This window comes from Dendrobates tinctorius, unplaced genomic scaffold, assembly GCF_039654945.1.
Source record: "Dendrobates tinctorius isolate UK_male_01 unplaced genomic scaffold, ASM3965494v1 ptg000003l, whole genome shotgun sequence".
NCBI classification, from domain to species: Eukaryota; Metazoa; Chordata; class Amphibia; order Anura; family Dendrobatidae; genus Dendrobates; species Dendrobates tinctorius.
Genome location: NW_027361671.1, coordinates 75,581,360 through 75,609,032, shown reverse-complemented (window position 1 = coordinate 75,609,032; position 27,673 = coordinate 75,581,360). Strand labels below are relative to the sequence as shown.

The 27,673-nt window shown below is 39.0% G+C and overlaps 1 protein-coding gene across 3 annotated transcripts in view; it reads right to left on the bottom strand.

Annotated features, from left to right (window-relative positions):
• Window positions 1-741: 741 nt before the first annotated feature.
• Window positions 742-27,673, bottom strand: part of GRAMD2B (GRAM domain containing 2B) — a 61,596-nt gene continuing 34,664 nt past the window's right edge. The window contains exons 1-14 of one of the 3 annotated variants that reach the window (XM_073557235.1): window positions 22,555-22,671; window positions 22,255-22,335; window positions 20,513-20,594; window positions 20,008-20,077; window positions 18,888-18,991; window positions 18,694-18,789; window positions 18,351-18,422; window positions 14,275-14,352; window positions 10,723-10,834; window positions 9,262-9,363; window positions 9,094-9,172; window positions 7,880-7,984; window positions 5,776-5,866; window positions 742-2,680 (exon numbers count right to left, since the gene is read on the bottom strand). In XM_073557235.1, coding sequence (XP_073413336.1) covers window positions 2,639-2,680; window positions 5,776-5,866; window positions 7,880-7,984; window positions 9,094-9,172; window positions 9,262-9,363; window positions 10,723-10,834; window positions 14,275-14,352; window positions 18,351-18,422; window positions 18,694-18,789; window positions 18,888-18,991; window positions 20,008-20,077; window positions 20,513-20,594; window positions 22,255-22,316 — 1,095 coding nt within the window. In that variant the 5' untranslated portion in view covers window positions 22,317-22,335; window positions 22,555-22,671 and the 3' untranslated portion in view covers window positions 742-2,638. Of the gene's footprint in view, window positions 2,681-5,775; window positions 5,867-7,879; window positions 7,985-9,093; window positions 9,173-9,261; window positions 9,364-10,722; window positions 10,835-14,274; window positions 14,353-18,350; window positions 18,423-18,693; window positions 18,790-18,887; window positions 18,992-20,007; window positions 20,078-20,512; window positions 20,595-22,254; window positions 22,336-22,554; window positions 22,672-27,673 lie in introns of those variants that run through there. The other 2 variants (XM_073557233.1, XM_073557234.1) reach the window with 2 other exon arrangements.

Here is a 27,673-nt window from a genome sequence, read left to right as displayed (position 1 = left end):
CACAAGCCTGCTGCATTTGAAAAGGTTTCAGTGGCAATAAATGTACATCATACAGACCATAAACTCATGTGCCCTACTCGGAGTATGCTTATTAATCCGTAAAATGCTTTTAAACTAGTAAGGTTGTATGGTCTAGCAGGAAGTGCGGGCACAAGAATGCTTCATAAAGTTCAGAGCGCCTGAAGAGGATTTGCACGGTGTAGAAAAGAAATGTACATGTTAAAATAGAAATTTATTTCTACTGACTCACTTCTTGAAATTTTTATATTCACGCTTTAGCAGGATTTTTTTTTTTTTTTTAGCAGACTATGCTTAATGGCAGTATATTATTTATTATAGAATAGATCAGTTTCCTGCTGCTTTCCATAAGGACACTTGTGTGGACTGTATGTTACGGTCATAAGTAAACCAGATCCAGTGGAGTGAATCACAGCAGCGATGCTGGAGAAGCAGGGAATTTATCAGGCCATTAGTGGCTCTTTTATACTCTACCTTGAGACTCATTTTGGCCGCACCTCAAAAACAAAAAAAAAAACAAACAAAAAAACCTTTGGACTCTCCAGGCAGAGGATTTGGGGCTCTGCATCAGAAAAGCAATGTCCCAATCCAAAAAGGTTTGCTATACAAAGAGGACATGCGGCATTAATAACTATCCAGTCTCCTTTTCCTTATAGTAAAAAGGTAACCTTTTAACTATATAAATATTGCATGCACAGTATAAAGCAACCTCGAACATCTCCATTTATGAATGTATAAGTTAGATTTATTTAACATTTTAGCCATATCACAAACATTTCACAGAAATGGTTAAAAAATACAGTTCACATAGATACATCAAAACACATTAACAGTTTGGGGGCAGCACAACTAGAGCAACAAGAATATGCTCCACCCGCTTTTTAAGAACAAAGTGTTGTAGATGGCAAAGTCTTCACAAAAATAAATGTAAGAAATCCGTTGAAACCTATAAATGAGCAAAATCAATCCATAACTGAAACCCACAGCAAAACATTGAAGTTCACATTGTAATGTATTACTTTGTAATCTAGTGATGAGTGAGTATACTTGTTGCTCAGGTTTCGTCGAGCATGCTCAGGTGTCCTCCTAGTATTTTGGCGTGCTCGGAGATTTAGTTTTCATCGTCTCAGCTGAATGATTTGCAACTGCTGGACAGGCTGAATATATGTGAGGAATGCCGGTTTGTTAGAGAATCCCCTCATATATTCAGCCTGTCTAGCAGCCGCAAATCATGCAGCTGCGGCGACACACTACATCTCAGAGCACTTCAAAATACTCGGAGAACACCCGAGCAACGAGTATACTCAATCAGCCCTAGTAATGACCTATTCGCATGGCGTAGATCAATGCACACTGCTTGGTGGCCCAGCTTTGCCCTTTGCCGAATTCTAGACAATACCACGTAAATAAGCTAAGGATAGAAATCAATGACTATTTTACAAAACAAATATTAAGCATCGTTATACGGTATGTACACATTTACTGACTGGTGACAAAAAAGCACCATATGGAATATATGCAGAAATAGAATAAATAAGAACTGTTTCTCTGTTACGAAAGACATCCAGATTTATGTGCAAAATAGTACAAGACATATACAATGCCTTAAGGAAAACCGTGTCAATCCTAGTTAACAGGCTATAAAATAGTATAAAACGGAATATATGGGACAATAAGTGATAACTACAGTGATCAAAGTATTTGTACTTTTTTTTTTGCAGAAATGATAAAAACCATTAGGCTCACAAAAGGGCATATCTAGAAGAAATGCTACATATTACAGTCCTGCAGGAAGACTTGCCGGACCCAGGTCCAACGACCACACTGGTCTACAGCCTTGAGATCCAGATTCTCTAACCTGCCGGTATCCCAGGCAAATCTTCTGATTAATAGGCCCGGTGTGACGTCATCGTTGCAGCGTGACGCATGCATGATGGACAGTAGAGGCGGCTGCTGGATCATAGTTCTGAAAATTTATTTTTTTTTCCTTTACATTATGGTGTGAATCACCTGCTCAAACATTGTGTGAAACACATCACTAGGGCAGTTCAATAAGAAAAATGCCGACTCCTATTTTTCAGCCCTGGACAGCACATAATTTATGCCATATTTTCTATAATGTAACTTTTTTTAAGCAATTAAAAGGTTTTCAACTAGTGGCTGCAGAGAAATGACAGAACGCAAGCTGCAGAGCCAGCACAGATTTGATCACATGTAAATAAGATTGTAAAGTGAATTTGCATGCTCAATCTTAACAGTATGGAATTTAGTTGAAGTGGCAACCATACAGAATGGAAGGCCGGTTATGGTTCCAGCCAACAAAGTATTTTCCAAATTGAACAAGAGGTGAGTAGGAGTGCTTCTTTGACCATTATTGAAAGTTGTGCATTCAGTTCATTCACAGTGAAATGTAGCAAGTCTTCATTCTCAAAACCAGAAGCAATAAATGTAATTAGGAAAGAACTCTTCTGCTATAGGTAGAAAAAAAAAGGAACAAACAAGTTCACATTCCTGAGATGCGATGTGGCTTCTATAAAGTTCATTTAAGCGATTTTGCAAAACTCTGTCCAGCAGAGATTGATCCAAGAGGCAGATAAATATCCATTAGGGAATTCACATTTTAATTCTCGTTTTCCAGGAGCTTCTGCAGATTTCTTTGAATCTGTAATAAAGATGAGAATGTAACACATTAGGGCCTTAGAGATGTAAAACACTCATTTTCAAAGATCTACCAAATTCAGACATCCTCTTTTTGTGTATACATTTTCCTAGCCGTATTTTAGAAACTCCACCACATGGCCTTTTCATTTTATTATTAATCTTTATGGTCCTTACAAAAGGGCCTGGATCACAGGATTCGCTGGGAGTGTATATTTAGGCTGCTCGGTAACATTTTTGACACCTCTCATGGTAAAAATAAAAAAACAATGCACTAAAGATATTCACATCTCGTACTGTATGGTGGATAAAATTATATATATATATATATATATATATATATATATATATATATATATATATATATATATATATATATATATATACACACACACTCACTGGCCACTTTATTAGGTACACCATGCTAGTAACGGGTTGGACCCCCTTTTGCCTTCAGAACTGCCTCAATTCTTCGTGGCAGAGATTCAACAAGGTGCTGGAAGCATTCCTTAGAGATTTTGGACCATATTGACATGATGGCATCACACAGTTGGCGCAGATTTGTCGGCTGCACATCCCTGATGCGAATCTCCCGTTCCACCACATCCCAAAGATGCTCTATTGGATTGAGATCTGGTGACTGAGGAGGCCATTTGAGTACAGTGAACTCATTGTCATGTTCAAGAAACCAATCTGAGATGATTCGAGCTTTATGACATGGCGCATTATCCTGCTGAAAGTAGCCATCAGATGTTGGGTACATTGTGGTCATAAAGGGATGGACATGGTCAGCAACAATACTCAGGTAGGCTGTGGCGTTGCAACGATGCTCAATTGGTACCAAGGGGCCCAAAGAGTGCCAAGAAAAAATTCCCCACACCATGACACCACCACCAGCAGCCTGAACCGTTGATACAAGGCTGGATGGATCCATGCTTTCATGTTGTTTACGCCAAATTCTGACCCTACCATCCGAATGTCGCCGCAGAAATCGAGACTCATCAGACCAGGCAACGTTTTTCCAATCTTCTACTGTCCAATTTCGATGAGCTTGTGCAAATTGTAGCCTCAGTTTCCTGTTCTTAGCTGAGAGGAGTGGTACCCAGTGTGGTCTTCTGCTGCTGTAGCCCATCTGCCTCAAAGTTCGACGCACTGTGCGTTCAGAGATGCTCTTCTGCCTACCTTGGTTGTAACGGGTGGCAATTTGAGTCACTGTTGCCTTTCTATCAGCTCGAACCAGTATGCCCATTCTCCTCTGACCTCTGGCATCAACAAGGCATTTTCGGCCACAGAACTGCCGCTCACTGGATTTTTTTTTCTTTTTCGGACCATTCTCTGTAAACCCTAGAGATGGTTGTGCGTGAAAATCCCAGTAGATCAGCAGTTTCTGAAATACTCAGACCAGCCCTTCTGGCACCAACAATCATGCCACGTTCAAAGGCACTCAAATCACCTTTCTTCCCCATACTGATGCTCGGTTTGAACTGCAGGAGATTGTCTTGACCATGTCTACATGCCTAAATGCACTGAGTTGCCGCCATGTGATTGGCTGATTAGAAATTAAGTCTTAACACACAGTTGGACAGGTGTACCTAATAAAGTGGCCAGTGAGTGTATATTCATGTTTGTTATGCTGAAGAAAAGAGGGACTACCAGCGAGCGCAGTGATGTGAAAGGTTACACAGCATATTACAATCTGAAGGGAGGGAAGTAGAAAAGTCAGACCAGCTCAAACACAAGGTGCTTCAGTGTCTTAGCAAGTCTATTAGCTTATGCCAGAGTGGAAAACCAAACAACTACTGTATACTTTCCCCCATACCTCTGCTGCTGCAGTCTCTGCTCTAGGTAAAGGAGGGAAGTAATCCCTTCTAGTGCTGTTCTAGAAGGGAGACATTACAGCTAATCTCCACCGGCTAGCTCAGAGTCTGCCACAATGAGAGATCGTGGCTACACAGTGGGAAAATCTAGGATAGAATTTGTGTAATATCCAGAAATAGTGTTGTTCCTCATGTAGACACATTATAGCCTATCCTGAAAAGTTAATCAAAGTATTTTTATCTTATAAATACAGCTATTTGTATATTTGCAAAGCTGGTGGTGGGGGAAACATCTAGCAAACATGAAAGCATAAAAATATCTACAGACCAAGAATCAAGTTTTTTTTTTTTTTTTTTTTTTTTTTTTTTTTTTTTACACACTTTTCCTTTGCTTGTTCCAATTTATTTTTTCTGTCGCCAGAGCTGTAGAAAAGCTTGTTTATTTTTTTGCGAGAAGAGTTGTAGTTATGAATGACACTATTTATTTTATCATATTGAACAGGAAAACAAATCCGAACGGGGTAAAAAAATTAATTTCCCAATTTTTTTTTTTTTTTTTATTTTTTTACAGCATTCATTGTGCTGTAAAAAGGACTTTGAATATGATTTTGCAGAACAGAAAGATTATGGCAATATCAAACAAGTGTTTCTTTTTATATAATTTCATGGTTAAGAGAAGTGTACCACCATTTTCTGAGAAAGGTAACCATTTTTGTGAATCTCCTGTCCTGAAGCCACAGGCATAAATAAGGCTGTTCGGTGAATTGCGGTCAGGCTTGGAGTCGCAGGCACAGCACAGAAGTGCTAATGCTACCTTTGCTGTATAGACACAAGCAACACCAAGACATGCTGTACCACAGGGGGATAATGGCACATTATAAAAATCAGAAGTAGCCAAACTGCAAACAATTTGTAGGTCAACCACAAGATTCCTTATTCACTGCACTTATTATAGTTACATAATAATAGACAAGAAAAATGACAAAATATCTGTGTAAAAGTGACTCAACTCTTTGGACAAGACTTTTTAAGCAAACGCAAGCTAATTTGTGAGCATTTTCTAGAACAAAGTTGTTCCTCAGTTATTTCTCAGGGTAATTAAGTAGTGATGGTCACTTGACAATTTATTATTCCTCTTGTCAAGATGAATGGCAATACGCAAAGTTCTATGAACAGACTGCTTTTCCTCCGAGAACTCCAATCGCTTACTGAAACACATGTCATGAGCGTTGACAGGTCCTCTAAGCACAAAAAAAAAATATTTGGGAATATAAGAAATTACCTGATCTAATTTTGCTAGATTTGCTGTTAATTCCTCACAGATTGCATGGGCATTTATTTGCCAACTTCCCACACCTTGCTGTAATGACCATCTAAGGAAAAAAATAAAAAATCATGAGAAAAAAAAAATCTATACAATAAAAAGCACAACTCAAAGAAGTCATGCAATTTAGTATGCAACACCTACATGCCAAACAGGCAAGAAATGTGACACGAGTGTTATTGCTGTATGCATAAGCACACGTTATTACAAATTTGTGTTGCAAACACGCCGCATAAAATGGTCGCACACATCCATGACACATACACTGTGCTCCAATAGTAATATCAGGCCGCTGGCTCTCTTGTCCTGAGCCAACTGACTTACAGCCACATATAAAAAGGCAGTTCTGATCAGGAGACCCAGCGGTCGGGCCAGGAATGACATCCAAAGCGCAGTGTGCTTCACAGACGTGTGAAACTTCCCCAATGTTGCACCTATAGACTAACATGTGTCCTTACAATATTATGTGCAACTCCTTTAGAGGTCTCAGTATAAATTTTAAACATATGTGGGAACTCACACAGGTAATTGCTATTATACATGTGATGGCAAACCAGACACTCTGAATATTCCCATCTTGGACATTTATGGTATACCCATCTCTTCAGCCCCCCCTATGGAAGTCCCAAAAACTGCTGCTGACCATGCACAGTAGGAATGCTCATTTAAGCTCGTTTGTGCTTGCATCTAAAGCATAAAAGGGGTTTCACCATAAAAGCCATTACCTGGTTCATAGCATATGGGCTATTTGCTCATTGCTGGGAGTCCCACTCTTATCCCTGAAGAGATCAAGGACAGGGCTTGGAGTGCCAGAGACAATGAAGCGGTAGTACGCCGGTGGAAATAGCCACCTATTCAAACGCGCAATCCAAAAACCCTGTTCTCATGATCAGTAGGGGCTCCATGTTATGTGAACATTGTAATCACGTTATCCTCCATACCATTAATAGGTGAAAGCTTGCATTTGTGGTTCAACTTTAAACATCAAATCAAATTTTGGAGTCTGTTAGGAAATATATGTAGAACTGCACTGAGAAATTCTCAAATATCAGTCATATGGATTCACTTATTCAGCAAATTCAAGCAATATTAAATGCATTTTACCAATTTCTTGGTTTAAAAAGGAATCTGACTTGCTATACAATTACTTTAAGATTTTAGTCCAAACAATAGTAAACAGGTTCTTAAAAACGGTATACAACAAAAATAGCAATACTAAATATTATCCAAATTTTTAAAGGTTATAAAAAAAAAAAAAAAAAAAAAAAAAAAAAATCTGATGTCTATTTTATAACCCAAAAAAGAAAACTCCTCTTTCCCACACAAGGTTTTAATTTCAAGCTATGTCTTGTTTCCTTTTCACTCACCATTCAGATGAGGCCTGGTTAGGCACATAAAGGGGTAGGACTTTAGTAATAGGGACCATCCATATTTATGTACATCATGACAAGGTTGGATGGATTTTGCTCTTTGAACAAAAAAAAAAACACACAAAAAAAACCCCCACTAGAGAAGTACCTTCCGTTCTTAACGCTTACAGAAATGTTAGCGTTCATGTATTCATTATTTGCAGTGTGCCGATGCATCGTACATGTATATTTTATAACCTGAAGCAGGTTTAACCCCTTAGACACCAGGCCTGAAAAAAGCCTTAATGAGTAGCAATTTTTTTATGGTTCACATTTTACACTATATTACCCGTTGAATGAAAGTATGATTGTGGGGCCATCTAGGCACAGGTTTTGTTAGATATCAAATTTGATTATATTCTTAAATCTATATAAAAGGGTGTGTATGTGTGTGTGTATATATTTATTATACACAAATCTGATGCTTCTGCTCTCCGCATAACTCAGTAGCAGCTGTAGCTGACAGCCACTGACAGGACCTGCTCCTTCTATATTACAGGAGCTTCAACCCTGCAGCGTACAATTAAAAAGTTATGTGGGATTAAAGCCCAGGACCAAAGTGCAATAAAAAAATAAATAAAAATGATAATACTTGTCAACATGAAGGCTTCCAGGGCCTATCAATTTTTGTAGTTACACAAGAACATTCTTACTCTTTCAAAGTAGTGTCTCGTGCAGAACTCAAATAAGAGAGGCGTTCCTCGAGATATAGAATTCTTGATTGCATATACAAGGTTGAGAAAATCAAGAGGCACACTCTGCAAACAGAAAGACATGAACTTGAGCAACAATACATTCATACTAAACACAAGTGTAGCAAAACAGGTTATAGGATAAGAGTCAAATTACCCCCTCTCCAGAGAAAAAGCGCCACCACTATTATTCATGAGATGCGTCCGGCATTTTAGTTTAGACTTGATACACCTACATGGGAGGTCAGCTATGAAACATCCCAGGTACAAGCTTCATAATGTATGCAAATGGCCCTTATAAGCTTATATTTGTACGAGATCCAAGTTGATGCAGCATTCAAAGCAGTTATTTAAAATGTAGAAGATAATTATCCCTTTAAATTTAATAGCCATCTGTCCACCTCAGGCAACAATTGTCATTGTTCAGCCATTAAACTGGGCAATTTACAGGTTTTGCTAAAGCATTTCTATTTACTTTAGGTCAGAATTTTGACTTTTATTGTGCAGAGCACATAGTTATGTGGAACAACTTATACCCATTATGTTCAATAGCTGAGATGCAGAGTTATATCTGGAATATAGCAAACGCATAACTCCTACTCCCAATAATTACATGGGGTAGTCTGGGTATATAATAGGCTGTCATTATCAGATCAGTGAGGGCCACACCAGCTTTTCCAAAGCATATGGTAGGAGTCGATCAGCCAAGAGACTGGCTGTAATAAGTGCTGTAAGAGATGGCACCTCTTCAACTGATCAAACACGGCAATAGTGCAGAGGTATCACTGGACCCATGAAAGTGGAGTAAAAACCTTGTGTTATATACACGTCCATGAAATAAAAATCTGAAGCAGGACACTCCATTTAAATAGGAGATGTTCTATATAACCTGGCAGCGTCCATGAGACATTGTACAGAACTGTGCTGTTTTCGCTCCATTAAAATGTTTACATCTGCCAGTCACTGAGATAAGTTGACCGGTTTGAGGTCAGGTCGCCAACAATCTGATGTTCATGACTTATCCTAAACATTGCTCACTCATATTAGATGCGCAGAGAACCCTTTTTCATAAGAACGTTTCCGACATGACTTACTGAATAACGTTCTGGTCCCACTGGCTATCCTTAGTAAATTATGTTCCATAAAATTTTCAATTTGTGAAATTACACACTTACAGAATTGCATAGAAGAAAAGCAAACCATTCAGTGACGCAACTTGCTGAAATTTCACTCTTCGAAACAAACTAGAGTAAACTGAAATAACAAAAAAAAAAAAAAAAATTACTTTTTCTCGTATTTTTACAATATGATTAGATCCTGGAAGAGAAAAAAATAAAAATTACCAACACTTTCTTCAGTCACTTTATCAGAGACATTCAATGGTTTATCCAGACTCCTAGAAGAATGAGGTGTTGAAATTATATTCTTCTCCAGTTCTTGGAATTCTAGAAGAAGTGGAAAAGAAAGTCATAAAACATAAAACATCTGTAGTATAAACCAGAGGCAAAACAGAATCAAAGCAATAGGTCAACACTTAGGGCCTGATTCATCAAGGCTTTTATGCCTGAATTATGGTGTAAAAAGTCAAAATGCGAGGATGCGAGAATATGTGGCAACTTATTGTGTTCTCATGCCTTTTTTTGTCCAGCTCTTTCAAAGTGGTCAGAACTAGGAAGTGGTAACTCCTGCTGATCAAATTTATGACAAGAAGAAGCATTTACTTTTGCCTCAAGTCTTACTCCAACTACCATTTGGTGTAAGATTAGTGGTGCGACACATGCCACAAGACAGATCAGCCAGATTCATTAAAACTCATGTGCCTCTTAATAAATTTGGCCTGTGACTCAAGCAAGCCCCCTAATCAAGACCGGTGTGTAAAACCCTTTTTGTATGATCTTACTGGTTTGAAGAGTACTTCCCAGTAAGGGACCCCCCACCCCCACCTTTTTCTTGAGAAGACTATGGGAAAGCAAAAAAAAAAAAAAATCATAATCAGTAGTGTGATGGTTTTGCGTTTAATGCCACTTATGCATTACAGCATTGGTAGGCACAAACAGTTTGAGACAATGGTGTGCATGCTCGACCAACTTTATGTGAGCCATGGAAACTACTGTAGTTCTGCTATTTACAATCAGCCGTTATTACGGACCCACTATTTAAGAAAAAGCTCTAATTACTTTGCATTTTAATTTTTTTAAATAATGCTTTCCCTTTCCAGACTTGTTCATCATGGACAAAGTACTTTAGTTAATAAGGAATAGCCAGGACACTCTACACACAACATACATAGCTAAACTCTATAAAACGTCACTAATGTCAGACTAAGTATTAAATGTTTAGGTTTATCTAAGCTGTCCAGGATTGAATACATGACCGTTAATATGTCCAAACCGAAGGATATGGCACCTTTTGGCGGACAACATTAGAAGGATATATAGCAGCATGTCAATCACTGCTGGCAGAGGCAGATTTATTCTAGCCATCCATTCACCAGGGATGCCATTCACTGCCTTCACAAGTGTACTCTTATCATCTGACCACGGCAGACTGGCTTGATAGCACTTTATTTCCCAGTAGCCAAACAAAAAAGTATTTGGGTCGATTTGGTTATCAGAAGAGCAAGCCTCTATATAATATTCTGCACTTCCATTGGTCCAAACTCCTTTAAATCTTTTAGAGCATGCAATTTTTTTTTTTAATTAAAAAAAGACACCATCGCTGGCTGCTTTTATTAACTAGTAACTACAATTACTGCCTAAATATTGAGTAACTCAAGAGTAAAATTACTTTCAAAATACACTAACCTTGAGAATTTTCAGACTCTGGGGTTTGAGAACCAGTGCTGCTGTATTCTTCAATATCCTTTCTGCGATGTTGCACCAAGCCATCAATTTCTGAAAAATCTACACTGAAGTCCTAAAAATATACACAAAAAGGATAAAAACGTACCCTTTCATGAGCGGTGTTGTGACACATTGATACTTTTTACAATTACAGCAATGTAATGTTCCATCTGTGGCTGCCTTTTTACTAATTTAATAGAATCAGACTGATATTAAAAAAAAATGCAGATAAGTGTCCCTCACATCAGTCATCACAAACAGTTCCAACTTTCTTGCAAACTTTCAGGTTTTGTAATTCTGGAATACAGAACAAATTCCCACAACCCAACACTGCCCACCTCATTGTGAAAGCTGGAGGTCTTGCATCTAGTAAGTGATAGGAGTCCTGCTGGTTTAGTTCGGTTACCAATCTGTAACTGCTTTAATGATTTCACCAATAGTTCACCGCTTCGTAAAAGATGCAGCAGTGCTGGTTTTGTTCAAAGCGCAAGATCTCACTACAACATGTGAGATCTCGTGCCTTTACAGTGAGGGGGCCATGGTGGGTTACGGCATCCTAAAGTGCTTTGATGAAATCCGTCTTGTAGTTGTTCTTTAATATTTATTTTCAGTTTTTAGGTAATGAAAAGCTCGTGCTCTGGGGCAGCCTGTGGGGGTCTTCAGGTGGTGCTCTGATTATCTATTCATAATGCGGACTGCTGACAGGTCACTGACCGGCCCCCCCTAGTTTACATAATGAATATCTCCCCGGATAAAAAACTCCTTTTCTCAAGATCTCCTCTGCAGTAATGCCATATATTTTGACATTAACTGTGGTTTGGGCATGCAGTGGGGCTCAAAGCCCAAATCAGTAATTTATATATCACTTTTGTCTTTTTTTGATGCCATTCCTCGTGTGGCAAGAAAACATTCAGGTCAGAACGATGAATGATACAACATTTATATAGTTTTGCTATATTTTACACAAGATATTTTGATCACTATCCTGTTTTGTGTGCCAATATGATGGAAACACATTTGTTGTATTTGTCCATTTATATTACGATGTTCACTTAACGGTTAAATCGTTTTATCGTTTTAGAGATTTGAATATTGATAACAAATCTAATTTTTTGTGTCCAATTTCATTTTTACAGAAAGGGTTTTTTTTTTTTTTTACTTGTGAAACACTTCGTACTTCTCATTTTGACAATTCAGATTTTTTTTTTTTTTTTTTTTTTACACTTTGTCCAAGTATGAGGCATCAATTATCATTTTTCTGATTCCATTGCTGGTTAAATACTCTGCAATGCTTATGCGTTGCAGGGTATTAGATCTGTCAGTCTTACACTGACAGGAGGGTGCGTTAGGTCCTACTTATGGATGACCCATTACTTAGCCTGGTGTAATCACTGTGCAATACATGTACAGTAATTTGTGGAGAAGAACTTCTCAACACACCAAGTCTATGGTGAATGTCGGGAAGAGGTCAAACCGGAACTTCAACTTTGTTTTTTTACATGCTATTCTGGCCAGATCATAACGTTGCAGTGAGATCTGTGTGATGCGTAATGACCGTTCTGATCTCCTCTCCCATCTCTTGTATTCACTACCCAGGTCAGCAGTGTGATCGGTAGGACCTGGGTGGACAGCCCAACCACATCACACGGAGAAAAGCTAGTTCCAAGCTCTCTGGCAGAATTTTTTTTTCCTGCATGATGCCGTTTGACTGGGCACCATCATGTATCAAAGATTCATTTCTGGGGAGTGTGTACTGTTTTTCATGTCCCATTGGCAATAATTGAAATTAGCATTTAAAATTTAGCCAATATATATAAAATAAGCCAAATATCGTTATATCAAGGTTGAGACAAACAAATCTGTTCCATCCAGTTCTTAATCATGATCTGAGCAGTTTACCATGCAAAAAAAATAAATAAAATTAAATAAAAATAATTATAATTATATATATATATATATATATATATATATATATATATATATATATATATATATATATATATATATATATATATATATATATATATATATATATATACACACACATACATAAATACAGTGTAAGGTAGTCTTTAAATGGAATCCGGTCACTAGGTTTTTACTACCCCATCTGACAGCAGCAAGATGTAGGAAGGGAGATCCTGATTTCAGCAATGTATCACTTACTGAATTCGTGGTGCTATTCTTTCTTTTAATCAAGTCTGCTAACAATTACCAGTTCTCCGAATGCGGAGCTCTGTATATCCCCGCCGACACCACTGATTGGCAAATTTCTGTGTACGCTGTGCATAGGCAGAAAGCTGACATTCAGTGGTGAGGGCAAGGTTATACAGAGCTCATGAATATGTAGGACTACAGGCAGCAGGTTTACTAGTTCTCTAGTGATAATCTCCAGTTGATAAAGCAGTGATTTTATCAAAACTACAGCAAGCAGTCTAGTATGTGACTACTGGAATAAGGGTCAGTCTCTATATCATTCTGCACTCAGATTAGGAGTAGTGATGAGCGAGTATACTCGTTGCTCGGGTTTTTCCGAGCATGCTCGGGTGACCTGAGTATTTTGGTGTGCTCGGAGATTTAGTTTTCGTCGTCTTATCTGCATGATTTGCGACTGCTGGACAGGCTGAATACATGTGTGGAATGCCTGTTTGTTAGGGAATTCCCACATGTATTCAGGCTGTCCAGCAGCTGTGAATCATGCAGATAAGACAACGAAAACTAAATCTCCGAGAACCCCAGGATACTCTGAGGACACCAGAGCATGCTCTGAAAAACCAGAGCAACGAGTCTACTCGCTCATAACTAATTAGGAGTCAAAAACCTGGTGATAGGTTCTCATTAACTTTAGACATGGCTAAATTGGTTACATGCATTTTGTATGACATTAAAATGGGATATTCTCAACTTAATATCCACAGGACATGTCGCCACTGTCAAATGCAGACACCAGAGAACCTATTTTTTATAAGTAGTCCTCACAGACAAGGACTGAAGAGGCATTTGTGCATGTGGCCTTTTTAATTCCCTTCTATTGGCATTATAGAAACTGAGTAATGCCCACAAATACCATTTTAAAGGGAATCTATCACCAGCAGGGAAGTACATGACCTACTAATATGGGCATACAGGTAACAGAAATGTTACACTAGTCCTACCTGTATGCCTCATATTAAATGGTCTTGATTCTGAAAATGTTATATTGTCTTTATGATTTTTCCAGAGTCCGGGGCGCGCAGTGTCTGGAAGAAATCCCTGTCCCCTGCCCTCAATACTACCCCCCTCCCATGTACATCAGTTATGGCCCCAGAATCAGATGCCCCCTCAGAAAATACATACCTCATCCTTCCTTCTATGGGCGTTGCATTCAGGCATCTTCTGCGCATGCACCGGTGAGTCACTGACCTCCGGCATGCGCGCCGATAATATGCTCGCCCCACTTCCTCCCTGCACAGTCATCGCTAGGATCCATATGTACATTTTTAGTGGCAGTATTTTATAGTGTCGATAACTTACAAGAGGAAATGATGTCGGACGCTCTCCTCTGTAACCTCGTTCTGAAGAAGGATTTGGACTGTTTCCGGTGCTAACATTCTATGAAAAAAAATTACTAAAATTAATTACCTGTGAATCCTTCGACAACACACAAAAAAGGCAAATAAAACATTTCAGGGCAAACAGCGTAGTGCATAACGTTGTGGTGAAATGTCACTAGCCTCAGGCCTGGCAGCTGCAAAACACAAGATTTTCTGAGCTTCTACGCCCTGAGTGTAATTATGTAAGTACGTACAATTCTGCTCTGCCTTACACACCGGAGGTTCAATTCCATGTGAATCCATTTCTGCCATCAGTCTCAATAGGTCATGTCATTTTAACTGAAAATTATGACATTAATGTCATCATTTGTCACTGTTAAACTTTTTATTTTAGGTTATCCCTTATTTATTTATTTTTTTTAACAGAGTGGTGCAATCTATAAAATCCTTAGAAGAGATGTTAACACTCACATTACCAGTGTAATTGTGCAATACATGTATTGAGCCTGCAGTCATGCACATCTGATTCTTCTACTATACTTTAGCTCCTGACCATAGCCTACAGGTCATATTACGCCTATACTAGTCCTATCCATGGACAAGTTAAGGGGATAAGGAGTTTAATTCGCCAACTTCAGGCTCAGGTCAAATGGGTGGCACAAAAGCAATGAGCAATCCGCACCGCCTACTCGTCAAGCTGTCATCACCGGTACTGACCATTTCCGTGACATCTTGCTCCGCACACATGATGTGGAACATTGCCAGTCAACGAGCGGTGAGCACAATTACAACACGCTCACTGTATAGTGAGTGCTCACTGCCACTGTGCCGCCCTGTTGGCTTGAACCAAGTGGCAAAGGGAGAACATTTTTTTTTGCCCTGCAGCCAAACATTCAGTTAGACACTCAAATATGGTTGGAACAGCATTTCTTCATTACTGTTGATTCAGGAAAAAAAGAAGTGTAGTTAACATTCAATAAATTTATAATGAAGTTATACAAAATGTGTCCAATATCTGTTTGCCACCACGGTCCAAAAATTCATACAGACTTGTTCTCAGGAGAGAAGTGGACACAAATGTATCCATTCTTTGAGCCAGTCTGGATTGTGGACTGACATTACAGTGAAGTATTACAGAACGGCACAGTTATTTTGCTTACATTGCATTGCCAAGATTCAGTGCAATTGTATCCACATGTCGACCAAGAGCAGCACTAGATCTGTATTTGTTTTCTGCCTTGAAATTTAAACCTTTTTTTTTTTACATCAGCTGACAGTTAAATCTTAAAAAAAAATGTTTTCCAGAGATTAAAAATCACCCATTTTATAGTCCTACTCCAGCAATTTTGCCAGTCTTTTTTAACTTGGCTGCAGTCATGATGTGCTACCCCTATACATGATCACTGGCCTCCGCAGTCTTGTGATGCACACCGTTCAGGCCAGCAATTGCTTTCAGCAGAAACTTCTTTATACTGGATTTTAATTCCAGTAGCCATGAAGGTAAAAAAAAAAAAAAAAAAAGAAGACCAGCGGGTGATATAGGGCCTTTTCTGTTTTAATCAGTTTGACCGCCTTTGGCCAAATTTGATGGTCTTTAAAAAAAAAAAAAAAAAATTTCTTTAAAGCACCACTCCAGTAGGGTTTTCTTTTCCAGCCCATGAGTGGCGCTAATACAAGTTTCCCGTCTCCTGTCTTATACTTGCCCACCACCATCTTCACCTTTTTTGGGGCCGCTCCAGTGCCGTGGCACCATCTTGTGAACTCGGCTTGGGATTGTCGGGAAGTAAGAAGCTACATCACAAGCTCGCAATATGCAAGTCTATGAGAACCAGAACTAGGCTCTCAGACTTGTATTAAGTTGTGACCTCCAGCTCGCTCCAACCATTAGAGCGATCCCAAGTGTCAAACTGATGGTGACCGACCGGCAGGGCTGTGGAGTCTGAGTCGGTGCTCATTTTGGTGGAGTCGGAGTCGGTATAAAATGGACCGACTCATAAAATATATAATAAATTGGGTAGAGTAGCTCAATGCAGAATATGCTGAATATTTTTTTCATAGGAATTTGGGAACGTTATGAAATGTCCTATAAATGACTGTTCTATTCCTGATCTAAGGCTACATTCACACACAGCGTTTTTCCTTTTTTTAGCACCAGTCAGGTACACCTCATAGCTGCCCAAAAGGACGCCCAGGACAGGCATTGCTCATCTTCAATAACACATCAACATCAATTGATAGTTGGAATAAATAGACTGCATTCACCACCACATCTTCTTAAGGTGCTGGCTTTATTTTCAAGTGTAGGGGTGTGCAGTATGAGGTTCTGCAGCAGCTGAGGTGTGCAGTATGAAATTCTGCAGAACAGTATGAGGTTCGGCCCCCCTGCTCCTAGGTTTGATCCTGGCTGCGCCCATAGTGTGAATGTAGCCTGAGGATCTAGGCTTTATATAAGGCAAGAAATCCCACTTATTAAACCTGATAGGGCACACCTGTGAAGTGAAAACCATTTCCAGTGACTACCTCTTGAAGCTCATCAAGAGAATGCCAAGAGTGTGCAAAGCAGTAATCAAAGCAAAAGGTGGCTACTTTGAAGAACCTAGAATATAAGACATATTTTCAGTTGTTTCACACTTTTTTGTTAATTATATAATTCCACATGTGTTAATTCATTGTTTTGATGCCTTCAGAGTGAATCTACAATTTTAATAGTCATGAAAATAAAGAAAACTCTTTGAATGAGAAGGTGTGCCCAAACATTGCTCTGTACCGTATGTATGTAAATCGATATTATACAGTGTATTACATATTTACAATTTATTACAGTTTGTGTTCTAAAGTTGTATTCCAATAAATAGATATTATGTTCTATCTAAATATCTTGACTATTGGATCATAGAAATGATTAAATGTCTGATGTTTACATTGTACTACAATAAATTTTTCACTTAAATATAAGCAATATATGTGGGAGTCGGAGTCGGTGTAAGGGAAATTGAGGAGTCGGGAGTCGCAGGTTTGGCTTACCGACTCCACAGCCCTGCCGACCGGAGCAGCAGTGACAGAAGCTGACAACAGGCGAGCAACGGACTAGGGTCAGGGACCTTAGAATAGAAGCAACTCTCCAGCAATAAAAAAAAAAAAAAAGCTGGCGTAGTGCTTTGAACGATGCATTTTACAGACATGGGTTACAAAATTACTAATACTGGAATTACATCATAAATGTTAAGGACCAAAACTGAGACCTAAACTACAAGATCTTGGAAGGGGGTACATATATTAAGTCACAGCACCTACGGCAAAATGGATTATTTCCTCCTGACACAATCGTGAAACTTTATGGCCAAATTATATTCATTGACTCCTTAGAAGGACAATTATGATGAACAGATCAAAAAAATGTCAAGAGCCGGTAAATGCAACTGTATATAATCATACAAAACATTCCGAGCCTCTAACAACGGTTGATACTCAAGCAAAAAAATAAAAACCATGTTTTGCGGTTTATAAAGACACCCCAAATTTTGAGGAGAAAGATAGGAAAAAAACGTTAACAAAATGGTGGTGCTTCTTTCAATCCTTGCGTCTTATTCCTTACCAGGGGGTGGTGGTTGCGGTGAAGCAGGGTCCCAGGATCGCTTCTGGGGGAGGCAGGAGGGGGTGATGCTGTGGACTCCAGACTGGGGGAAAGGGGTGTTCGGATGTACGACAACGCATGTGTTCGGTGGTGCTGGATCCCTGGGCTTTCACAAAATGCCGGCGGAGCCGCCGCACCACTAAACACTCGCAGCGTCTCACATCCGAACACCCCCTCATCTTAGCTTGCAGCAACTCTCCACCGCGGCAGGTAAGGTATAGTCGCATTATAAGAAGAACCTCCATTTTTCCCCCTAAATTTGGGGGGGGGGGGGGGGGATGCATCTTATAATCCAAAAAAATATGGTAAATCAAACCTGAAATTTATACATATTAAGGTCTCTTCCAAGATCATATCCTTGTCCCATCCAAAGCCTGTCTGACTGAGCGATATCAGTTAACACAATTGATTCATATACTTACATCTAAATGGCTGCACAGAGATTTGATTAATTTGTAGGTAGAATCACGTGACATTAGAGACACAAATATGAACTGCAAAATAAAAAAATAGCGAGAAGGTGAACTCGTCACTTTAGCAAGTGAAAGTACAACATTGTATCTATACAGATCGCATTAAGCCAGGCAGGTACGCATTTGCAAAGGGTGAAATCTACGAAAGCATAAACTGAGTGGGAATTTTCAATCAGCAATGTGTGCATAAGATTTGGTGAGCGTATTCACCCCCCTATTCTCCTTTACAACACAACTACTAGAACAAACTGTGGATTTGCTTTCTTGGAAAAGAAAATTGTAAATGACTTACCCTATCGGTTACTGTAGCAATAACCAAGGCATTTGGCACAAGTAGAGCCGTTTTTGTTTTCTTGATCACTGTTACAGCTAAAGTTGGAATGCCAATCTGAAGAAAACAAAAACAAAACATTCTCTTAATCAGGTACTCAAATACAGCTCCATTTGTCATATAAAGTTTAAAGAAGGTGTACATGGGCTCTTTACCTTTGTGTCCTTCCCAAAAACCTTTGAATGAAAACAAATCCAATTCTCTGAAATGTATAACTTTCCTTGATACAATATTTCTTTCTGTAACGCACAGGTAAAACCTAGAAAAAGCGAGAAAGAAAAAAAAGAAAAAAAGTAAAAGTGGGCAATAATTGCTTTTAGCTAAGAATGACAACTAAAATTTTAACAGCTTATGCTAACTTCTTCAGCTAATTGTACGTCTATTTTCTTGTTACAATAAATTTGACGTGCATCTGATCGTAGCTTATATAGCCAGACATAGAAACTGGTTACTCACAACCAAACCTTGCATAAAAACACTCAAGTGCCATATAATGATCATTGGCAATTCATTCGCCTGTTCTGCAATAACATCTCTAAATCTAGAAAGGTTAAAGACTCGTCTCTATAGGCTTCATGCACAATAAGGCTACGGCTAAAGACTCAACTCTATAGGCCTCATGCACAATAAGGCTACGGCTAAAGACTCGACTCTATAGGCTTCATGCACAATAAGGCTACGGCTACACGACGCCATGTGTTGTGCAACACTGAAATCTGAGACACTTTGCAAATCTGAGACACTTTGCAATAGTGGATCTAAGGATTTCCTATGGTGGTGTGCTGCAATCCATAAGGTGCAGCAACACAGTTGTATGTGGTTTCAGACGGGTTTGATTTTCTGCCACTGGCTACAAGTCACACTTGCCATAAACTTTTAAGTAAATCAAAAAGAGTTGTCTGCAAATGTTTTTGTCACTTTTTTTTTTTTTTCAGAGAATTGTGGATCCTGCAATCTACTCTGTATGGGGGGGGGGGGGGGTCTCCTGATTCCTCCACGACAGACAGACTTTGGGGGAAGACGCAGGCTGAGCAGTTTGATTTTACACACCCCACCCTTCTGCTTTCTAGCAGCTGTCTGGCAGAGGCCTTCTCCTCGCTTTTTACTATGAACACATGATGGCTCTGCCAAGTCAGCAATTCATGTGCACAGGGAATATGGGAGTGACTTGTCAGCCAACAGGTACTGCACGTGCATGTCCAGCTCCAGGCTTTTTATAATTTTCTTTAAAGATACTACAAAACAATGCAATTCTTATGTTAGCTTCATACTTACTTTCTTTTAACATCTCATCCTTCGGTACATCCTTGAACAGTTTATGAAATTGTGCATTTGCCTTTGAAAGCTAAAGAGAAAAATAAAAATAAAGTGAATAAAATGTACTCCATATTTTAAACAAAAACATGATAATTACACCAAACGGACACATTTTATAAAAAGGCCCATCTTGTAAGACCCAAATTAACACAATATACTTATTGTATCGCAGTCATTACTGTTCTAATATATTATACAATCCACACACTTTCTCTCGTCTCCAGTTTGTATAGTAATATCACGCGTATGAAACATGCATGCACAGAATTCCTTCCTTCTCCATTACGTACAGAGTAAAGCATGCAATCTTTTGGGACTGATGTCTTACAATAAGGGGAGAGGGTTGATGTATTGTACACCACGCTTTTAGATACAGCTGTACACAATATGTGAAAAAGAACTTCTAAAACCTGTTCATATTAAAGACCTTTTATGAAGGCTGACAAATGCAGAGAGCGCTTACCTGACTTGTAGATTTTTTTCTTTCAAGCTTCATCATGTCATTCTTCAGGTCAAGGGATAAGGAGGAATCATCTGTCTTTGACCTTTAAGAGAAAAAAAATTAAAATAAAAAAAAGTTGGCAATAAATATCATGACTGAAATTTAAGCACTTGCCTCAAAGTACATCTGATTTTCTTAACCACTAACAAATTCTAAACTATTTGTTTGGATTCAATAGGTCCAAGCAATCGTTAAATGTCAGAGCTGCATGCACCATGAAGAGTTGTATTAAATGGTGACCCAATCTGATGCACGGACATACTCCATTCTGATATATCTGCCTACAGTCACGCACATCTATCCATATTTATAATTATACCTATATACACACACACACATCATATATAAATCAGTTTAACCATCACTACTGATGGACCTAAACGTAAGTAGACTTCTTCTAAAGTTTAGGACCATTAATTTTAGATGTGTGGTTCTTCAGTTAAACTTCAGGATGGATGATCTGTGCTGAAAGAATCCAAGCCGGAACAGGCTCAGAGTAACATCCTTCTCGGAGCAGAAACGTGCAGCTGGCTTTCTGGGTGGGAAGGGGGCAAGGAAGCAGGAACCTGAACTTGGCATGATTTTGTAGACTTCACCTTTTGAAATAAATGTAACAAAACCTTCATGCCGTGTGTGCTGCAAGGCAGGATTTACTGGTTTTTAGTTACAGCCTCTAGTTTATTACATTTGTTTTAGGCAGAGAAGCCAAACAAAAAACAAACCCGTATATAAAAATTCAATTACAAGAGTTAAAAATCGCCACTACTCTCGTTATACAAGGTACCTCTGGAAATAAGGTATTATGATCACCAACGTAAACCCCATGGTGTTCAGCAGACAATGGAATCTGTCATCTGGGTTTTGCAATGTAATGATCTATGAGCAGAGACCCTTGCTGGTCTGCATGTTGTCATTTTGATCCGCTCACTTTTCTTCTGCTGCATATCTAGCGGTGCACAATGCTGAGTCGTGTATAAAACCCCGCACCACCGATTGGAAGCTTTCTTTATACTCCGTACATTGGCAGAAAGCCTTATTCATTGGTGGAGGTGGGGCAACAGAGCAGTTGACTAAGAGGCACGAGACATCTAGTCTTGCAGTGATAATCTCCTGATAATAGGTTGTGTATGGTTTTGATAAAATCAAAGTATTATAATTATGTGACAAGGCTGGAATAAAGCTCTTAGCCCCAATATCATGCTGCTCTCAGATTATCAGCAGGGTTTTTCTATGTAGGTTTCCTTTAAACACAGTGATAGTCTAAGTAAAGACATAGTTGTGACACTCACTGGTACATAAAAAGCTGATTTTTATTTTCCTTTAAGTGCATAAGAAGGAACAAAAAAAATGAAAAGGGCGAGGAGTAAAGTAAATTGGCCATTTCTAAACCCATTTCTGCCTTTGCACTAAATTTAAAAAAGTAGCCATATTAGGTACTTGGAAGCTTCTCAACGTTTTCTCTACTTGTGGACATATGTAGAAATTGGACTTCCATATGGCGAGTGGCAAATCCCCAGAGAGAATGCAGCCATAGTGATATTCTTTGATCCACTTCTCTATTTGAGTTGCTCTATAAACGGTCAACAGTCTATTTCATAGATCAACTAAAATCATGAAAAATGCATTATGTTGTGTAAAACGATTATACAACCTTCAGGGTGCTGGAGCAATATGTGACTGTAAATGCGGGCCATTATGCTTACTTCAGAAGAAAGCTCATAAGACAACTGTACATATCTGCAGATCCAAAAGGCAAAATGTCCATCTACTTATGCAGCTGTTATCTACAGTAAATGGAAAAATGGCAATTGAATAGAGCCAACACTTAGCGCACAAAAATAAAAGCAATTCTGCATCGAAATTACGATTGAATTAAAATTTGGAAGAAAAAAAAAGTGAAGGACTGTTTTAGATTCCATGAACTAACATCAGTCACAACACAAGTGTACATTTTCTCTACACCGTGAAAGATTCCTTCAGAATATTAGGGAAGAGGAATTTACCTTGATAGAGGTAATTTTTGCCGATTTTCAATGACGTCAGCCTCACTTATCATGATTTGTGGACTCGCATATGGTTTAGCCACCTTATTGTCATCGGACCCATTCTCTGTTTCAGAGCTTAAAGAGGTGAAGAAAAAAAAAAAAAAAAAAAAAACACATTAGAAGACTTACTATACTAAATAAAATGAAATACAGAACACATGTAAAATGTATACAAAATATCTAAAATACAGAAAACCACCCTGCTTAAAGATAGCGCCTCACATGGTCAAGATAAAACAAGGATACACCTTGTGAAACCTCTTCGCAAGACATCAAAATGGGCAATGCTGGCATAAAAGGAGTAGCAGGATAGGATGCAAAATTCTTTCCCAATTGCCCCCAAACTGCGCAACTACATATCTGGACACAATTTGACCTGCAGACAAGATCCTTCATTCTCGTATATACAAAAATTCCTCATTCTAATGCACAGGAATACATATGGTATATTAGCCAGATTTTATAAAGGACAGTATACTCAAGTGCCAATACGACAAAAGCCAATTACAACACAAAACAGGACCACTGAAGTTACCAAGATGGGTCTACATTAGCAGCATGGAGAACTGGACTTCTAAGTGCTGACAGCTGATAGGATCCACAGAACAATCTATGGCGTTTCAGGGGTTCTTAATTTCACCTATGGATGATCAATTTACTGCAAAATCACCAAATGACATGAGAAACTCAATTTTGAAAATAAATTAAAACTCTTTGAAAGTAAATGCAAAAAAACTTTTCTAGCTGAAATATTCAATGTATCCAAATGAAGTTATTATGTAGCAATGAATGGACATTTGTAATACAAAGATAGGAGATGGATACAATGCATAAAACAATGCTCAAAGGGACACAGATGTACTTTAGTCCCTTGATCATAGCTATACCATTTCTCTATTCATCCAAAAGACACCTTAGAAGGTGTAGATCGAGCGCACACTCTATACACCTGAACAAATGACTTGAGGAACGAGCAGCAGCGCTTACCTTCTGCACACCTGTCCACTAGGAAGTGCTTCTACCTACACACTGAAGTCTGCCTGCTATATCCATGAGACGTGACATAAGAGGAAGTCCTAAACCAAATGACTCATTACACATTTTTTCTCTCCTTCTAACAAGCTCACGTGTTCACCAATCACCTGACAAAAATGCATCTGGCATCAGTGTAGGGCAGCATGTACACCGCATAGGGCAGCACGACAGAGGCTCTGCTAGAAGAGAGTGTCCAGGACAGAATTACAATAAAACCAGGACACTGGTGCATCTTACACGGCCTACAGAGAAAATAGTCTGCCGAGTGTAACCTAGTAATTGGGACATCACATGAGGATACAAAATGGTCTGAAGTACCGTATATACATCATTATAAAATAATGATGCCCCTCCATATGATAATCACGGCACGCAATATACACACACATATATATTATAATAAAAGTCAACTACTATTAAATTCAGGAAATCCTGTGCTATTGTGCAAAGTGTTAAAAAGACAGGATTGATGACGCCATTGCAGAGGGTACGACTGCACATTGTGTAACAGTGAATGCCCAGGTTTACACTTACTACCATTAAATAAAATTATTTAGGGCAATAAAAGACTAATGGTCCCGTTTCACTTAGCGACGCACCAGCGATCCCGACAATGATACGACCTGGTAGGGATCGCTGGTGCATTGCTAAATGATCGCTAGTAAGCTTCCAAACAGGCAGATCTCTTCAACGACGCACCAGCGATCAAACACAGCGATGCATGCTGGCCAGCGGGACGCCAACGACGAAAAAATGGCCCAGGACATTCCTGCACGATCAGCGATATTCATCAGGGGGGCCGCTCGCCGCTATGTGTCACATGTACCGAGATCGCTGTTGCGTCACAAAATCGGTGACACATCAGCGATCTCACTATGTGAGACAGGGCCTTTAGATTGCAGGTCAAAATGACCACCTTCAGGACCACTACTACTCATAAGAGATTTGGGTTTCCTGAACACAAAAGAAGTTCCCATCATGTTTGTTTTATATCTGAGTATATATATAAAAAAAAAAAAAAAAAAAAAAAAGTCTATCCCTGAAGTCCTGTCCTGTAAAATCTCCCCCCACACAATTGCATCAGGTTATAGAAATACTTTTGTAGTGAGCAGGAAAATATTGTGCCTTCAATTATAGGGGGTGAGGACTTTGCCTTTATTTGCTGAACCTCCAAATCCTTTATGCGGCTTGTGGTGAAGATGGAAATCAAAGGTAATAAAGACTTTCCTAATTAATGCCACCATAAAGGAAAATCTATTTTACTCTGACTGTATGACAGAATGAAAGGAGGTCATGTCATTACTGTATGCAACCCGCATAGTTCATAAAAAAAACAAAACAAAACATGGAGGTGGACGATTTCCTTCATGCTGGTTCAATATTACAAAAGGACTGGTGGCTGATACATGGCTGAAATCATACAGTCATGGAAGAGGCTTCTTATCACATCGGAGGTATGATCTCAGCCATGCATGTTTGTCTCTGAAACGCTGCAGCATTTCACTAAAAAGACATGCCGTACTTTAAAGCCGCCAGGGACAAAGCCGCACAGGAGACTAGTCAAAAAGTGCTATCCCCAACGGCTACTCCCTGTCTGCTGCCAGTGACTGACTGGTCTCTCGATACACACACACAGACGTGTCACTCAAAGGGAGCGGGCAGGAAGAAGCCACCGGTAACCTGCGCTTCTGACTTGTCTCCCGTGCGGCTTGATTCTCAGCAGCTTTTAAAGTATATTTTTCTCTGACCGCGGGATTTCAAACATACATGGCTAAAATCATACAGCCTGTGCCCCAATCTATGCCACCTGTGGAGCGGGCAGCATGTATCATCTGTCAAGCTCCCTTGAAAGCTTATCAAACAATACTGAGCTTGAACAAATTTCTACATGATAAACCACTTCGGAACACAAATTATTTCTATATGGCCGGGGTCAGACTTGCAAGAAACTCGGACAGTCTCGCACGTCAATACCCGGCACTCAGATCGGAGCGCTCAGCTGCATAGAAATACATTTCGAGTGCCGGGTATTGACGTGCGAGACTCATGCGAGTTTCTCACAAGTGCTACGGCTAGTAGATTTTCTCATTAACCAAATCAAACCCTCTGTATGAAATCAGGCATATAGGGGTACAGTATGGGCACAATATCCCCACCTCCATATATACACCCACATTTTGTTGGGAATATGTTTACCAAGTAATTTCCAAAATTGCTCATTGTCAGGTACTAGGTAAGAATCAACGTTTTTCATCACAGTTGTTGCTGCAGAATTTAAAAACAAAATAAACACCCCCACAGAACTCAGAAAGTAGGTGATCTTATAACATACATTGATGTCATATCAATAGGCTATTCAAGAAAAGTGGCCATTGGGATGGGATGACCACAATGATATAGTGAGAGGTTAGTAAAGTACCATGTCATTTCAAATCTAGTCTTATTGCAGTCATGAAGTGATTTGTATGCTGCAGGAGAGAAAAAAAAACAAACAAAAAAAAACACAAGTGAAAAATTAACCCTTTTACCTCAAGGATGGTTTGCACGTTAATGACCAGGCCAATTTTTACAATTCTGACCACTGTCCCTTCGGAATGCTTCAATGGATCCTAGTGATTCTAAGACATTCTCATGACATTGTAGTTCATGAAAGTGGCAAAAAATTTATTTGATATGACTTGCGTTTATTTGTGAACAAAACGGAAAATTGGTGAAAATTTTCACAATTTTTCTAACTTTGAATTTTCATGCTCTTAAATCAGATATGACACACAAAATACTTAAGTAACATTTCCCACATGTTTACTTTACAGCAGCACAATTTTGGAACCAAAATTATTTTGTTAGGAAGTTATAAGGGTGAAAAGTTGACCAGCGATTTCTCATTTTTAAAAACACCATTTAGTTTTTTTCTTTAGGGACCACATCACATTTGAAGTCACTTTGAGGGGCCTATATGATAGAATGGTGTCACTTTTGGGTATCTTCTAAAAACTGCACCCCTGAAGGTACTCAAAAATCACATTCAAGAAGTTTATTAACCCTTCAGTTGCTTCACAGGAAATTTTGGAATGTGGGGGGAAAAAAAAAAAATAATAAAAAAAAAAAGCGAAAAATGAACATTTAACTTTTTTTCCACAAAAAGATTTCCAGGCACTTCAGATGCAAATTTTTTTTTACAAGGGTAACAGGAAAAAAAAAAAAAAAAAAAAAAAGGACCCCAAAACTTGTGCAATTTCTCCTGAGCATGCAGATACCCCATATGAGGGCGAAAAACCACTATTTGTGTGCACGGCAGAGCTCGGAAGGAGCGCCATTTGAGTTTTTGAATGTAAAATTTGCTGCCACAATTGGAGAACGCCATGTTGCATTTGGAGAGCCTCTGATGTGCCTAAACAGTGAAAAACCCCCACAAGTGACACCATTTTGGAAAAAAGACCCCTCATTGAATGGATTTAGATGCATGGTAAGCATCTTGAACCTCCAAGCGCTTCACAGAAGTTTATAATGTTGATCCGTGAAAATAATAAAGTCACATTTCCTCCCAAAAATGTTGTTTTAGCCCCAAGGTTTTAATTTTTCTAAGGGCTAAAAGGATTTTTTTTTTTTTTTTAACAAAACTGAGATTCCATTTTTCCCCCTGAGTGCACCAATACCCTACATGTAATCAAGAAATACTGTATTTTCCAGGCGCAGTGCAAAGCTCAGAAGGCAAGGAGTGCCAGATTTCACTGTTATGGTTTGCAGGCACTATGACCCACTCGGAGAGTCCATGAGGTGCCAGAAGAGCAGAACCCCCATAAGTGACCCCATTTTACAAACTACACCTCAGTGAATTCATCTAGGGGTGCAGTGATCATATTTACGCCATGGGTGTGTCACAGAATTTTATACCACTGAGCAGTGAAAAAACAAAAAAAAAAAAACTACATTTTTACCATCAAAATTTGCTTTTAGCTCCAGATTTTACATTTTCATCCAAGAAGTGGGCAAAAACAGCACCAAATTTTGTCCCACAATTTCTAACTGAACATGGCAATAC